The sequence below is a fragment of the Lemur catta genome, chromosome 9, assembly GCF_020740605.2.
Source record: "Lemur catta isolate mLemCat1 chromosome 9, mLemCat1.pri, whole genome shotgun sequence".
Classification (NCBI taxonomy): domain Eukaryota; kingdom Metazoa; phylum Chordata; class Mammalia; order Primates; family Lemuridae; genus Lemur; species Lemur catta.
Genome location: NC_059136.1, coordinates 85,952,422 through 85,969,208, shown reverse-complemented (window position 1 = coordinate 85,969,208; position 16,787 = coordinate 85,952,422). Strand labels below are relative to the sequence as shown.

Sequence of the window (16,787 nt, the reverse complement as noted above, 5' to 3'; positions counted from 1 at the left end):
AAGGCTTAAGCTGAATTTCCAGTTTCACCAATTCTCCATAGCACAAGTAGAATTAAAACTACCATTAAACTGTATTAAGATTAAAGTCCAATCCATACCAGTCAATTCCCTAATTTATGCTATGAAGTTAGAGAAGGTATCTAGAAGACAGAACATTCTGTTCTTTCAACTTTAGGACAAAGAAGAAACAAAAATCAGTAGTTCTCAAATGTAGGCATTTCAGAATCACCTAGAAACTAGGTAGGTTTTAAGAAATACCCATCATGGGACAGAATGCTGTGTTTCCTAATGCAAGTCAGTACAGCAGTACTAATCTCTACTCGCACGGCTTGGCCAGGGCATTGCTGTAGAAAGGAGGTGGGAGCACTGGTGGTAGAAAAGCAGAAAAGGGGGCGCAGGATTATTGTTTCCTGGGATAGCGCCATGAGCTATTAAGGAAACATTACTTTTGAAACAACCAGATATGATTTCAAGAGAAATGAATGATTGAGAACAAACTAAAATTTAATAGAAACTCCAGACAAAATAACGGCCGTAGTCTACAATACCACAGCTACAAGTACAGACTGGCATGCTCAAGTTTGAATGAGAGATTAAATTACAAATGATGCATAGCCACTTTAGCAAAGCAAACAAATAATAGTTGGAAAAAAGTATGCTTGTGAATAGAAAAGTAATGACAAGACAGTACAGTATGAAAGTTAAAATACTACAACGAAGAAAAATGCACAGCTGAAGGATATGCCAAGCAAACAACTTTTATGCCTAAAGTAAAGAGGAAAAGCACTAAAAGCTTCCAAACATAATAGAATCTACCCTCGCATGGGAGTCACTACATAAGATGGGATAATCTAAGACAACACAACCAGTACAATATGAGCTTTTAAGCTCAAAATACACACTGAAACAGACATTCTTTCACATCATATAACTCAGTATGAAACAAATGATCCAAGTCTAACACAGCCGTTAAGAAGATAGGAAACAACCTCAAATCAATTGCACAAGAGGAACTAAGGGAAAATTCAACGAGAATTTCGTATGTATTCATAGTGGGTCATTATAATCAAGACAACATGAGACACATGACTCAACAGAAAGGCAGCAACCAGCCTGAACTCAGTTAACAGTTAATACAGATTATATGTAGAGAACTACAAATGGGACCCTGTAAAATCTAACTGGTGGAAGATACACAGCTCTAGTCAATTCAACGCAATAAAAATATATTCAATCTCTACTATGAGTCAGAAGCAGCCAGAGACTAGGAGTAAAAAGATGAATAAAACTAACAGCCTAAAGTTAAGAGCTTTTAGGCTACAATGTAAATATAGTGAAAGGTTCCCCTGCTGCTCTAGCATGGGGTAGAATAAAGTGCTAAAATGAATCAAGAGCTCAACATAATGGGCAAAACACATTTACATGGACTGGAACATTGCTTTGTGCCAAGAGTAAAAGAAAATGGAAAAAACTCCATTTGTGTGGACATGAAAAAAACTGTAAAGAAACATATTCCTTGTATTACATCCCGTCGGACGCTGGCAGAGAGACCAGGTCCTCCAGTCTGAATGACGTCAATGAGCTTTGGCAAATTCCATGAAGAGAACTGTCAAGCTGACAACTTCCATTACTGTTTAATAATCATGCCAGAATCACTCAAAACAACACATCAGACTTTCTAAGTGGGCATGTGGAATGGGATTATAACAATTCTTTTATGTTTAAAGACATTAGTATTTGTTATTATGTAAGTTAAAAATAATACGTGATGGAACGATTTATTAAATTTAGAGACATAAATTTAGAGCAAACAAGAGATAAATTTTTGACAAAAAAAATCAACATGGAGTTCATTTCACTATGTCCGGTTAATGTAGAACTCAAAATATTTTCTTTCAAGAGACCAGGTGTATGGCCAATTGAACAGAGAAAAATCTTCGTAGGAATATTTGGGACTCTTAATTTTCAGCCTCCTGAGTGTAAGGCACTTATTCAAAAGAGGGAAACTGCAATGAGAAAAGCTCCCAGCTACTCTGCAGAGTTGGGTGAAAGCACAAACTTCCAGAAGCCTGGTGAGGAGAAGCTGCCACAGTAAAGAATGAAGCTCAGGAATGAAAGGGCCCAAGTGCGGGAGACACAAGCTCTGGTCGCCTTTCGGTGTGAACCACTCTACGGCCAGCCAGGCATCGATGTCAGTCTCTTCCTCTCTCTAATCAACCAACTTCCCTCTCTCACCCGTTTTTCTCTCCTCCTCTTATCTTTTCCTCCCTATTTGTTAGTGCTATATATCGCTCACTGTAATTAGGTGCCTCAAACTGACAACAGAATTTTCCCAGCATAACTCAGGAGACTAAACAGGTTAAAATTAGTTGAATGATAGCCCTCAAGTATCAGTTTACATTTTTAAATGCAGGAGGACCCCAGAAATCTGTACCTTAGTAGGGATAATACCCAGAGATAGGGCAGGTCTGAGGGTTTGGGATCTTTCAAAATGAGATGAGGGTTGAAAAATTTCTCAGTGGGTCTTGGAGAAGCATTATCGCCAATATTTTCTGTGTAAGTATTTGTCAGAAAGTAATTAATTTGCCTATACAAAAAGAACCGGACTGCTAAGTCCAACCAACTGTTGCTTAATAAAAGGTATATAAAATGACCATACACTTGGAAGAGCTAGATATTTTATTTGCTGCTAATCCTGTAGCCTTCTCAATACCATTACAGGATCTCACACACTGCTCTGGGGACAGACAAGGGGCAAAGAGGTTAAACATGAAGCATCAATCTTAGCTTTGTGTTACCTTAATAAATTATCAATGGCTTGTATAATATGAATACTTATGGATTAGTTGTGACATGTTTCCAACTGCATGACCAGAAATTGTGTTTTCTGTTAAATAAGCAATCACAGTCCTTCTATCAGGCTGAATAAAAATTTTTGACTAATGTGAGCGTCCAAAAATTTAAACAGTATCTTTAGTGAGCAAAGATCTTCCAAATTTGTTTGTTTTGTTTTTAAGAGGCAAGGTCTCGCTCTGTTGCCCACACCAGAGTGCAGTGGCCCAATCATAGCTCCCCATGGCCCCAAACTCCTGGGCTCAAACAATCCTCCCGTCTCAGCCTCCCAAAGTGCTAGGATTGCAGATATGAGCCATCATATCTGGCCCTAATTTCTTAATTAACACCACCCATGAATATATTAATAATTCCTACTGATATATATGTTCTATAAATCACAGAATGGAACACTCTCCAGAGAAGAAAATATTATTTCAAAATAATACCCCAAGGAATGTTTCTGGTCATCCTAAAGTAATGTCAACAATGACTTCCTTATGTGAAAAATCTCTTTCTCAAACTCATAAACTATATAAATATGTATAATAAATATCCTTTGTGCTATAATACAAAAGATATATTTAATCAAGAAAAATACAAAAAGGGTCAAAGAATGCCTCAGAAAACCTCTTCAGTGAGAGTTGATATCTGGGGAAATTTTTTGATTTTAGCATTGAGGAGTCCTCTAAGAGTATCAAAGACACACACATATAATTTAAAAGAAAGCTAGTTAAGAATGAAAGCCTCTGTATGATACATCCATCTCAGGAAAAACTTAACTTAAAAATTATAGTAGAATTTATTGATTAAAGCAGAATCATTGCAACAAAGCTCCCAGGCTAACCCTGACAGCAGATTTATACCAGATCTTCAGAAAACACTTCTGGGCAAGGACAATTCATTACCATTAAAATCTCTCCACCCTCTGTAACCATAAATACAAATAAGTTTCAAAATGCCTTCCCAAAGTTTAAACTTTCAGTTCTTTATAAACAACCACAGAACTGGTCTAATACCACTTAATTAACAAATGTGAGTTGAATACAAACCCATTATTTTTAATAAGTGGATAATTTCATAATTCCATCTTTTAAAACTTTTTGTTTAGAGATAGTTTCAAAATACAAATACAAAATAAAAAATATAAAAAGTCACAAAAATAAAAATAGTACAAGGAACACCCTGTACTCAGATTTGCCATTGTTCACCTTTGCTTTATCATTTGCTGTGTGTGTGTGTGTGTGTGTGTGTGTGTGTGTGTGTAACACCTAATTCTTTTTTCTGAACATTTGAGGGTAGGTTGTAAACATTGTAGTCCTTTTCCCTAAACACTTCTGTGAATAATACTGTAACTTAATACATGTTCTTATTATAAACAAAGCCAAAGTGAATGTCTTTGCACATGTATTAACATTTATATATAATTATTCTCTTTGCATACATTTCTAGTGATGAAATCGAAGAACAAAAAGAAAGGCCAAAGTTCTTGATGCATATTGCCAAACTGCCTTCTAGAAAATCTGTGATAATCTAAACTTCTACCACCAGCATCTTAGCTGATTAACTTTCTAAATTTGATAGGAATTTGTTTAGTAGTGAGGCTGAACATTGTTTCTTGTATTTAATGTGTTTCTGTGTTCAACTGACTTTCTTTTGCCTCTTCACACCCTTTCAGAAAGACTTTTTACAGTCAGAACTTGCTGGATGATGAGGGCTATGGCAAACCCTACTGTGAAGATAAATTTATAGGCCTTAAGAGAATAAGGCTTATAACAAAAGATAATCCAAACCACAAAAATTCATGGCAAAAAAAACTGTGCCATCTACGTAATAAAACTGTTGAGGTCCCTGTTAACTTTGGGACCTGTGATTGCGCCCTACCTGGCCAGGGATCATGCATCTAAGCTGGCTCACAGGAGTGCATCTTCATAATGCAAACCCAAACACGGCTTACAATAAGCTGTATATATTAAAAAAAATCTTTTTTTTTTTTTTGGAGACAGACTCTCACTCTTTTTGCCCTGGCTAGAGTGGCAATTTGCCCTGCCGTGGCGTCAGCCTAGCTCACAGCAACCTCAAACTCCTGGGCTCGAGTGATCCTCCTGCCTCAGCCTCCTGAGTAGCTGGGACTACAGGCATGCGCCACCACGCCCAGCTAATTTTTTCTATATATCTTTACTTGTCCAGATAATTTCTTTCTATTTTTTTAGTAGAGACAGGGTCTCGCTCTTGCTCAGGCTGGTCTCGAACTCCTGACCTCAAGCGATCCTCCCACCTTGGACTCCCAGAGTGCTAGGATTGCAGGCATGAGCCACCACGCCCAGCCTAAAAAAAAAAAAAAAAATCTTAATCTTAAAAGAAAAGCTCAGTATTGCAAGGCAGATGTCTAATTTCCAGGTAAATTTAGTAAAGTGGATTATTAGGCTCAACGTGGAGGAAACTATAATCCAGAAATAAGTTAAAACTATTATAGCATCTAAAAAAAAATCAGCAATGCCTCACAGATACTGCACATAGAATAAAAAAGTATAGACAAATAATTTTAATAAATACACTAATAGCATACTATATATCTTTAACCTGCATTTCCCCCAATATTTTAAGCTGTCTCTCTCTTTAGAAAGACCTGACACTGGGTAAAGGGTAGTAGGTGGATCAAAGGACAGAAATCCTAAAAGTAACAACAATGGTTAGTTAGGAGAATAACAAACTAATCCAGACAGTGATGATAAAGGTCTGGATCAAAGAGGGTAAGAGATACGGAGGGCAGAGAAGAGATGAAAATAACAGCTATTAAATATTTTTGGATGTGAAAATACATGGGATATAATGACAGGCAGGATTGAAGCAATGAAAAAGCAGAAAGGAGAATTTTACAGCAGGGAGATTTAATAGTCAGTTTAGGGTAGAAGTAAAGAGGTGAACAGAAAAAGCGGGTTGAGGAGTTGTAAGCAGATAAAATTCTAGCTTCAATGGATTTTTTCCACCTCTCCAGAATTTTGCAATCAGAACACGTAGAAACTATTTTTATTTCAGCATCAATGCAAATGTTTGTATCATTGGGAAAAATAGTCTTATTTTTAATTATACACAAGGGAGAGGGCACACGATAGTCTTTTCAATGATTTAGTAACTCTGAAAGTTCAAACCCATCCTGCACAGTTGCTGAAGTGTTGGTACCTTGGCCAAACCCACGATTGTAGGAGGTGAATGGGTTTGTGGCCTAAGTCACAGGTGCCCTAATCCCAGGACTCTTCACAAGGAGGTAGAGCTACAAAGAACAACTTTTCCTCCACACAAATGAACTCCTTATATCTTCAGCTACTCCAAGGGGAAATTAAATATCCACAAGGAAGAAACTTTAAGATTCATAGCTGGAGAGAAAAGCATGACAGTCCTCCTGGTCATCAAGTCTAACGCAGCTCAGACCTTACAGTGCACACATTCAAGCCTAGGGTTAAATTAAGAAAAAGCTTTATAAGCTAACTCCTGCAGAGAACAAGTTCTGGCAAACTTGTAGGACATTCAGAGAAGTCAGTGGAAGAGGAGAAGGCTTAAAGACGGCTAACAGATTTTAGTCACAGCAGGAGCCTCTGCTCATCCCTGGTTAGATCCCACTTCACAAAATACACTAGATTAAAATTTTAAAAGAATTCTGAGCTGTGTGATAAGCAGAACTATTATATTGGTGGGAAAGAATGATTCATTTTTTCTCTATTAAAAGAACCTCCAAGTTATACTATCATTTTGGCTTAAACAGAGATAGCCTTGTTTTGTGTAATGATAGGACCAATTCTACAGTGACAGTCAATTTCCAGCTACAACCTAGAGTCTTAGACATTTGCCACCTTTTATGAACAGCAGGATGAGATCGAGAGGACAATCTGCTGCTCCTAATACAGAGCTGCTTCCAGTGTTCTAGGGCACCACCCCACAAAGGGTCCACACCAGTAGCTCAGGATGTAAGTGTAGATGCCCAAACCCTAATCATCAAGCCTGGCACTGCTTCATGGTATTTTGAACCATTCTTTGTCATTAATTTATTATCCAATCTGAGCTTCTCTATCTTTTAATAGGTATTTAACCCATTTTTCTTTATTATCACCATCGATATATTTGGTCTTCCCTCTCTCATCTTGTCCTTTAGATTTTATACTATTTGCTTCTGGTTTCCTAAGGATTTAGAAGGTATTTATCTCATTTTAATTCCATTAGAGATATTTCCAACAATTTGATCATTTCCATCATCTCTCCCCCACCAAAAAGTCCCATTACATCCCCTATTTAAAACTTCTAACACCTTAAAACAATTATATTTTTTCAAGTCCTCTATTTCAGTAAATTCAGTGAATGTTAGGGAGTACATCGGAGACTCTAAATATAATTGTATTTTTCTTTATACTAATATGGATATTTAGACTTACCTCTTTTACTCATTTCCTTACTCATAGCCAATCCTTGTTTATTGCAACATCAGAAAATATTTCTATTTAAACTTTTCAATGAGTAATACATTCACATGAGTCAAAATTCACAAAGTCTGCAACAAAAAGTTTCTTTCCCCTCCCATGTCCTCAAGCCACCCAGTTTCCCTTCTGGAAGGAACAAATGTTACCAGTTTCCACTGTATTGTTACAGAAAACCTACATTTTGGATCATCCTTGTTCTCTTCTCTGAAACAAATTCTCCATGGCTGGAGTATTATTCTTTCATGCTGTTGGAAATCTTTTTGCTAATATTTTTTCACCCCCTGCAGAGCTCTTCATATGCTAATATTTTTTAAAGATTTTTTTTTAGCTGACATTTATAGTGAAAATATTATACTTCTAAGAAGTTATATTTGCTTTATGAAATTACTTTGAATGGTTCCTTTTTTTGTAATCTGAAAGAATTTAAAAAGCTTTGAAATTAATCATCAGTCTTTTAGAGGTTTTAAAGAATTAGCCTTTTAAAGCTCTGGCCCTCAGGCTTTTAGAGAGGTCACTCCCAGGCAACCTTCTCTAACACGTAGGTTCTCAGGACAGACTCTTCTTTCCATGCTTAAAAATCATTGACGGCCGGGCTCCGTGGCTCATGCCTGTAATCCTAGCCCTCCGGGAGGCCGAGGCGGGTGGATCGCTCGAGATCAGGAGTTCGAGACCAGCCTGAGCGAGACCCCGTCTCTACTAAAAATAGAAATAAATTATATGGACAACTAAAAATATATATAGAAAAAAAAATTAGCCGGGGACAACTAAAAATATATATAGAAAAAAAAAATTAGCCAGGCATGGTGGCGCATGCCTGTAGTCCCAGCTACTTGGGAGCCTGAGGCAGGAGGATCACTTAAGCCCAGGAGTTTGAGGTTGCTGTGAGCTAGGCTGACGCCACGGCACTCACTCTAGCCCGGGCAACAAAGCGAGACTCTGTCTCAAAAAAAAAAAAAAAAATCATTGACTACATTCCTTCTTGTTGTCTCTGGCAACAAAATAAATAAATAAATAAAAAATCATCGACTACCTCAAAGAACTTTAAATTTATGTGAGTTATAGCTATTAATATTTGCCACAATAGAAATTAAAATTTTAATTTTATTATTTAAATATTTATTTAATTTTAAAAAACAGAAAATGTATTTATTTAAAATTTGAATGTCTATTATTTAAATTTGAAGTTAATTAAAAATATAAAATATTTATTACTATAAACCCATAACATGTTGACATAAATAACACATTTTTATTAAAAATAACTATTAATATATTTTCCAAAACAATGAAAAATTCGATGAGAAAAATGGCACTATTTTACAATTTTACAAATCTCTTTCATTGCAGCTATTTCTCATATGTGCTAATACACTGAATGTGTTGAGGTATCACACGTCATGCAGGCCTGGAAAACCCCACTGTACCCTTGAGAGAGAATAAGAGTGAAAAAGGCAAATAACATCTTAGTATTATTATGAAAATAGTTTTAACCTCACAGACCTCCAGCAGGGTTTTGAGGACCCCACGCCACACTTTGAGTATTACTAGTTGATTTTATCTCTATTTTCTGCATGTGGTTGTGATAAATTATAATTTTCAAGAAAATTTTCTGGATCATATAAACGTTAAAATATATTTTTAGAGTCAAGTAGTCTATTTTGATTCTTTAATTTTCTCTGTATCGCTGGGGCTTTTCCCCTCTTGTGTTTTATTTTGAGTGTGCATCTTAGCTCCACTTAATCCTTTGATTAAATTAGCTAGCAATTTATTTATTTTTTTGTAAACAACCAGCTCTTAGATTATTTAGTTATATTTTTATTTTAGTTTTCTAATTCATTAATTTCTGGTTTTTATCTTTACTATTGCTTTCTTCGCCTTTTCTTAGGTGTATTTTGTTATTCTTTTTCTAACTTCTTGAGTTGGACTACTTAGTTGACTTATTTCATTCTTTTTCATTTATGACTTTAAGTATTTTTAAGGCTATGAAATTTTCTGTAAGCACTGTTTTAGCTGAATTTCTTAGGTTTTTGTATATAGTGTTTAAGTATTATTACCTTTTTATAAGTCTGCCTCTTTGAACCAAGAAGTATTTCAGAATTTTAAAAATTTTCATGTGGCCAGGTCTTCTTGTTTTCTAGCTCTGCTGCTACTTTCTAGTTTCAGAGATCCTACTTGCTATATCTAATTCCTGTCTTCCTGGTCTCTCTTAAATTCACTCTCATCTCAGGCTTCCCCTACTACCACCTCCACGCTGCTAAATCAACTCTCATTCCTCGTCTTATCTGATTTATCACCATAATTTGGCAAAGTTAATCCACCAAAATTTGTTTTTTTTCATGTATGGTGTGAACAGGGGTCAAAATGTATTTATTTTTCCTATATGGAGAGCCACATGATTTAGCACCATTTGTCTTCTACCCACTGCATTACCACATTAGTCACAAATCAAATATCCATATACATGTGAGTCTATTTCTAGATTCTATAATATGCCAATTTGTCAGTCCACTATCACCCTGACTTAATTATTATACTTTCTAACAAATTTTGATACCTAGGAGAAGTAAATTCTATAACCTGGCTCTTTTTCCTGATTCCCTTGTCTATTCTTATTTTTTCATTTTTTATAGAAGTTTTCAAATCAGCTTGTTGAGCCCATCCAAAAAAAAAATCCCTGCTGGAATTTTCATTGTGATTTCACTAAACCTATGTAGATCAATCAGAAAAAACAAACATCTTTAAATACTGAATCCTCCAGTCCATTAACAGTATATACACTTACAATTATTTAGGTCCTCTTTAGTTTCTCTCTGTAAAGTCTTAGAGTTTTCCATGTAGAGTCATATACATCATTAGATTTATTCCTACATACTTGCCATTTTGATGCAAATTCAAATTGTATATTATCTCAATTTTGTCAATGCTGCTTTCTAGAAGCATAACTACAGAATGACTTTGTATCCAGCAAACTTGCTAAATTCACTTTTTTTTTTTTAAATTTAGAAAGGAGAGCTTCATTTCTCATAAAGGGTGGCAGCACACAGGGTGGCAATTCTGAAAGACTGGGAAGCAAAGCCTCCAGCCAGAAGCTGAAAATACATACTTCATAAATTCACTTATTAATCCTAATAATTTGCTAAGTATATAACCATGTTATCCATAAATAATGACAATTTTACTTCTCTTTTCTAACTCTATACTTTTCATTTCTTTTTCTTCCATTAGTGTACTGGTCAGGCCCTCCAAAATAATATTGAATAGAAAAGGTGATAAAAGATATTCTCAATTTCTCATCTCATAAAGAAAGTTTTAATATTTCACCATTAAAAAATATGATGTTTGCTGTAGGTTTTATAAATACCCTATATCAGATTAGTTAAGTTTTTCTCTATTCCAATCTTGCTCAGAACTTTGGTGAAGACCCAATGTTGAGTTTCATCAAATGCTTTTTAGCATTTGGTCATGTTGGCATTTAGCATTGTCATTTCAGCATTAAGCATATTGGTCTATGCATAACTTTTCTCATTTATTCTATTAATATAGTGAATTACATTGATTAATTTTTCAATGTTAAATGACATTAACCAAACTAACATTCCTAGAAAAACGCAAATCGGGTCAAAATATATTATTCTTCCTATATATTATAAATTTAATTTGATAATATGTTATTTAGGCTGTTACATCTATATTCATAAGTGATTTGGCCAGAATTTTCTGTTCTTGTCATGTCCTTGTCAGGTTGTAATATAAAGCTTATACTGGCCTTATAAAAGAAATTATTAATATAAAGTATGTCCTTTTCCCCCTATTCTCTACAAGAGTGTGTGGATGAAATTTTAGTGTGGCAATTATTTATTTTTTTCTAGCACATCAGAGCTATCCTTCTTTTGTCTTTTAACTTCTTGGTTTCTGTTGACAATGAAAAAGACTCTTTCTGGCAATCTCATATTGCTCCTTCCTATTTAATACTTTTCTCTTTCTGGCAATCTCATATTGCTCCTTCCTATTTAATACTTTTCTCTCTCTCTCTTTCTCTCTCTCATGACTTTTAATATTTTCTCTCTGATTTTGGTTTTCACAGTTATACTATGGTACACCTAGGTATGATTTTCTTTTAATGTTACTCTGCTTGAGATTTTTAATGCTTCCTGAATCTGTGCCTCAATGTCTTTTATGAACTTCTAGAGATTTCTCTGCCATTATCTCTTCAAAAACTGCTTCTGCTACATTCTGCCTCTTCTCTCCTACTGCGACCCTAATTACTTTTTCAACAATTTTGTACCAGATTAAAGATGGAAGACTGAATATTTTGACCTTACTCCCTGTGACAATTGGGGTCTGTGTCCTCTCCCCAACAGAATATGAAAATGTGATATCGTGCCAGGGTCTGGGCCCAGACCTTCAGAGACTAGGAGTTTCCCACACTCCCTCTGTCTTGAAATGCTTACTCTGGGAGAAGGCAGCTGCCATGTAAGAAGTTCGACTACCCTAAGACTTCCTTGAGATTGCCACTTATGGAGAGAGAGAAATGCTGGCCCCCCTAACAAATGTCAGCTTTCCCAGGGCTGGTACCAGACCAGAAGCCATCTTGGGGGTTCCAGCCCCAGGAGACGACATGAGAACCAAAGTCCCGGATTTACAGAGCCAATAGAGCCATCCCAGCCACTTCTAGCTGTTTCAACCATCTCAACTGAAGACCAAGACATTGTAAAGCACAGACAGCCAAACCTGACATATCTTGACTGAATTCCTGACTGTCAGAATCATGAGCATTAGAAAAGGTGGTTGTCTTATGTCAGTAAGTGTTGGGGTCATTTGTTAATACTGGGAGAGGGAATCTTCCACAGAGGCCCTCAGTATCCCTGCACATCTTACAGAGTGTGCCAAGAATGCAAAGCCCTGCCCAGTTTTTACTTGAGCCATTTCCCAGGGCTGTGTTTGTAGCTGGCAACCTTGAGGGAGGAGAAACATCTCTCTCCTGCAGGTGGCTAGAGGCACAACAGTCACAGATCACCTTAACCACTTAACCACTTAACCACTTAATCACCAAGATATTTCAAAGCTGGGATTTATTCATAAGGTGTAGCACTTTGGGCTTCCAACCTAAGCCAAGAGGGTTTACCAGTACCAACCCCACAACCTTGGTGGGTTCTAAACACCTGTTTTTGTTGCTCTAGCCTTAAGTGTACATGAAAAGCTTAAGCTTCTCATCCACCTTTTCCAGAATCAGCACATGCCACTAAGGGGAAAAATGGACTGAAATGCGAGGCTCATCTCTCTGCCTTAAAACTAATAGTATTCTGATGTATTCAAATACATGTATTTTATCTAATTTTTCTCATTTGTTTAGTTATCTAACATTACTGAAAGTGGAACTGCTCCCAAAACAGATTTAATTTATTTCACATTTAAAGGGTTTAAACATTCTCATTTTTCCCATTATAGGCCAGGCCCACCTAGAATGCTTGTTTTTAAAATAGGCATTCTACCGAACATCTTTAAAGGTGATGTCTATTTTCAAATAAATGTAAAGGATAACATCTTGTTAAACTATTGAAATGCCTTTATAAAATATCATTTGCACAAACATTTTATCTGAAGTAATGAAGATAAACCATTTGGAATAAAACAATTTTTAAAAATATATATATTTTTAAAGAAGAATAAAATTGTACCAAAGTACTTGCACATTTAAATTAGAAAGGAGAAGAAAAGCTATATTAACTTTTATGTTTTCATACTTTCCTCTTCTGCCTCTAAATATTTATTAACACTATCCAGAAACAATGTCATTTAACATGACCTAGTATTTTTAAAACATTCCAAACATAATAAAGTCTTTTCTTATATTCTTTTTCCCTTGGAAAACTATGTAATTTTATGAAGAACTGAAGTGTAGTGAAAGTCTGAAGGAAACATTCTGTCTGCCAACACTTACAGTGGAAAATACGAAAATCGATGTATGGATGGGAACCTCTTCTTTCTGATTCAAATCCTGCTCGGCTCCTCACGCGAACATCTCCTGGACAGAATCAAGAGTAAAACGTAAGTTTAGAAGATCGTCAAGAAGCTTCCATGTGCACAAAAGGTCCACGTGGTATCATATTCGTAAGCAATGGCCCACTAACAATATATATGGAGCATGTAGTTAAGAGAGAATTTATCTGAAGAAGTTCACAAAATTTCAATAGTGAGTTGTAAGATTGATGAGAATTTTTTTCCCATCTACCCCTACAATAATAATAATTATAATCTATAGTTTAAAGTTAGCCTTCTGAAAGGTGATGCAAGTATATGATAATCCAACCTAACATTTTATTATTCACAAGGAGTTTAAAGAAAAAAAGGCCACTGGAAAACAAAATCTGTTTTACAGAGAATAGAAAATCTTCCATATAAAATTTTCTAAAGCCACAGCAAGAAGAAAATATTTATTAAGTTTCTATTCTGTGCTTAGTACTATACTATGGGGCTAAAAGGGATTTGAAAAATATAAAATACATTACCTATTCTCAAGCAATTTACAATTTCATAAATGTGTAAAAAATTAAAATGTTAAGGACTTTGCTTTAAGTCCATTTGATTAATCTTCTCTTCTCATGGACAGTGGGTGGATACACAAGGCCTTAACTGGGTGTTAAACTTTCATCTTTATAAGCTGTGTTGTTCCTACACGTACCCACGACTTTTAGATTTATTTCTCTATACAGCAACATAACCATAGCAACCATGTACCAGGCACTCTCTTTGTGCTTTACGGGCATTATTTTATTTAATAAATAACCTTGAGAGATAGGAATCTTAACCCCCATTTTACAGATGCAAAAATTGGACTTGGAGAAGTTAAATAGCAGGCCCCATCCCATGAAGCTAGTGCAAAGGGTGAGCCAGGGTTCAAACCTAGCTCCACAGGTTCCAAAGACAGGACTTTTCCCGCTACACTTTCACAGCCTCCAAGTTCATATCCTTGAAGTCTCCGGCCCCTGTCCCTGTGCTCTTACACTTCTGCTTGCCTAGAAGGCTCTCCTCCTTACTCTGTTCCTCTAAGTAAAACTATCATTTCCTTCAAGGCTCATTTCATCTGCCATCATGCCATCCCACAATGATTAATCACCTCTTTCACATGGTGATTCCTTCACACGGCAACAAATGTTTACTGAGCACTGAAATGTAGCAGTGAGCACAATGCATAAAGTCCTGGTCCTCATGAAGCTTATCTTTTTGTGGCATGACACATATAATAAAGTAAACACATAATTTCATTCCATGGAAGATGACAAGTTACGTGGAGAAAACTAAAGCGAGGTGAAGAATAGGGAGGGGGAGCAGGAGGGTGACTCACTGGTGTGGCCCTGGACGGCCTCACTGGAAAGGAGACATCTGGGCAGGGGCCTGAAGCAAGTGAGGCAGCGTGCCTTGTGGCTATCAGGAGGGAGAGGATTCCGGGCATGAGGAAGAGCAAGTGCAGACACCCTGAGACGGCGGTATGCTCGGCCTGGTCAAGGACAAGCAAAGAGGCCAGTGTGGCAGGAACGAGGCCAGTGAGGGGAACTGGCCGGGTGGAGGCAGAGAGGCAGTGGGGCCAGATCACGTTGGACCTTTGGGCCATCGGAGGTTTCCGAACAGAGGAGTGAGATGACTTAGTCAGGTTCACTCTGGCTGTGTGGGCTAGGATCGAGTCGAGGCACGCAAGAAGACGCAGGGTCACCAGGTACAGAGCAAGTGGGATAGATGAGGCAGTAACTATGGCTTAGATAGCGGTGGTAAGCACTGGGGTAGCATGATTCTGCATGTATTTTGAAGGTATCAACCATTGCTGATAAATTCAACATGGAGTGTGTATGAAATAGGAGTCAAAAATTGGCCAAGCACAGTGGCTTGTAATTCTAAGCTTTAGGTGGCCGAGATGGGAGGATCACTTGAGGCCAGGAGTTCAAGACCAGCCTGAGCAACATAATGAGACCCCATCTCTACAAAAAATGGAAAAATCAGTCGGGTGTGGGGTCTCGTGCCTGTAATCCTAGCTACTCAGAAGGCTGAGGCGGGAGGATCATTTGAACCCAGGAGTTTGAGGTTGCAATAAGCTATGATGACACCACTGTACTCTAGCCTGGGTGACAGAGAGAGACCCTGTCTCAAAAAAAAAAAAGAAAAAGAAAAAGAAAAAAGGACACCGAGTCTTCTGATCTAACACCTAGAAGAATGGAGTTACATTTACTGAGATGGCAAAAGACTACAAAACGAACAGACATGGGGAACACAAATCTTTTGTTTTAGCCATGCTCAGTTTGAGGTATCCATAATACACCCACGTGGAGATGTTCTACAAAGTTAAAAAAAATATGAATCTGAAGTTCTGTTTTCAGGACAGTAGAACCCTGAACATGTTTATAGAGACAGATGAAGACCACAAAGAGGAAAAGGCTAAACGTTTGTGGGGGAAAATGTGGAATAGAATAGAATAGAATTGAGGCAGGTAAGATACAAAAGGTAAATTAAAGAGGAAAAAAGGAATAAGAGCAAAACCAGAACCTTGGGAAACATTTAGGTTTAAGAGTATGAAAAGGAACTAGTGAAGGAGACAAAGGAAAACCTAAGTAGGTAAAGAATAAGGATGGCTCAATTTCATAAAGTTGGAGGAGGAATTCCAAGCACAGAGAGGAGTCCTGGGAGACTTCTTTAAGAAAAGATGAGTAAAGTTGCCTACTGGAATCTTAACAGTGCATTTTTTAATAGTATGAATTAAAGCACAAGGGATTAAGGAGTGTGTGATGAAGAGATAAATCTGACACAGAAAAGGATAGAAAGAAAATAATACATATAAACATACACATCCATCTAAATTCATTTTACCTTGTGCAATTGAGTAATACATCAAAAATTTAAGCACCAAAACTAGAGGAAGACAAATAGTGTTCCTCGCCAGCCAACTAAAAACAAAATACACCCAGTGACGGGTCTATCGGATCCAGCATTTCATGACCTCATCTTTGTCCATTTGGCATTCATCTCTTCAGTATTTAGCAACTCTACACATCGAATTTTCTATGAAGAAGGTTCAAAATGCAACTTGAAATTGTGTACTAATGACAGAGTCCCAGTTATTAAGCCAGAGATTACTCAATGACCTGTAACTCTAAAATGCCTCTCTTTATTCTCACCATATTCAACGTCAATGTGATCGATTATATCTGCTACAAACAGTCATGAAAAGCTACCTAATGAAAGACACCTCAACCTCAAGTAACAATATATGATATTGATATTCATACAAAATAAATAATGCTTACCCAGCATACGAATGTACAACGCAGTCTGATCAGAACTGTCATAGGAAATAGCTCCACGCCTCTAGAAAAAAAAATACACACATTTTAATACATGACAAATAAATGTGATATAAAATAAAATTCAACAAACTTTATTAATTTGTGAAGTATTGTGCAAGAGAAGTTGGATATACAAAATGAAATTAGATAT

General features: G+C 36.6%; 1 protein-coding gene across 4 annotated transcripts in view; it reads right to left on the bottom strand.

Moving 5' to 3' along the window:
* Positions 1 to 16,787, bottom strand: part of PDE7A (phosphodiesterase 7A) — a 115,287-nt gene that overhangs the window by 39,863 nt on the left and 58,637 nt on the right. For all 4 annotated transcript variants that reach the window (XR_006737149.1, XR_006737150.1, XM_045560583.1 and 1 more), the window contains exons 2-3: positions 16,598 to 16,658; positions 13,246 to 13,329 (exon numbers count right to left, since the gene is read on the bottom strand). Coding sequence is in view for 2 of the 4 variants with exons in the window: in XM_045560583.1 (XP_045416539.1) it covers positions 13,246 to 13,329; positions 16,598 to 16,658 (145 nt within the window). In the remaining 2 variants the exon portion in view is untranslated. The remainder of the gene's footprint in view (positions 1 to 13,245; positions 13,330 to 16,597; positions 16,659 to 16,787) is intronic.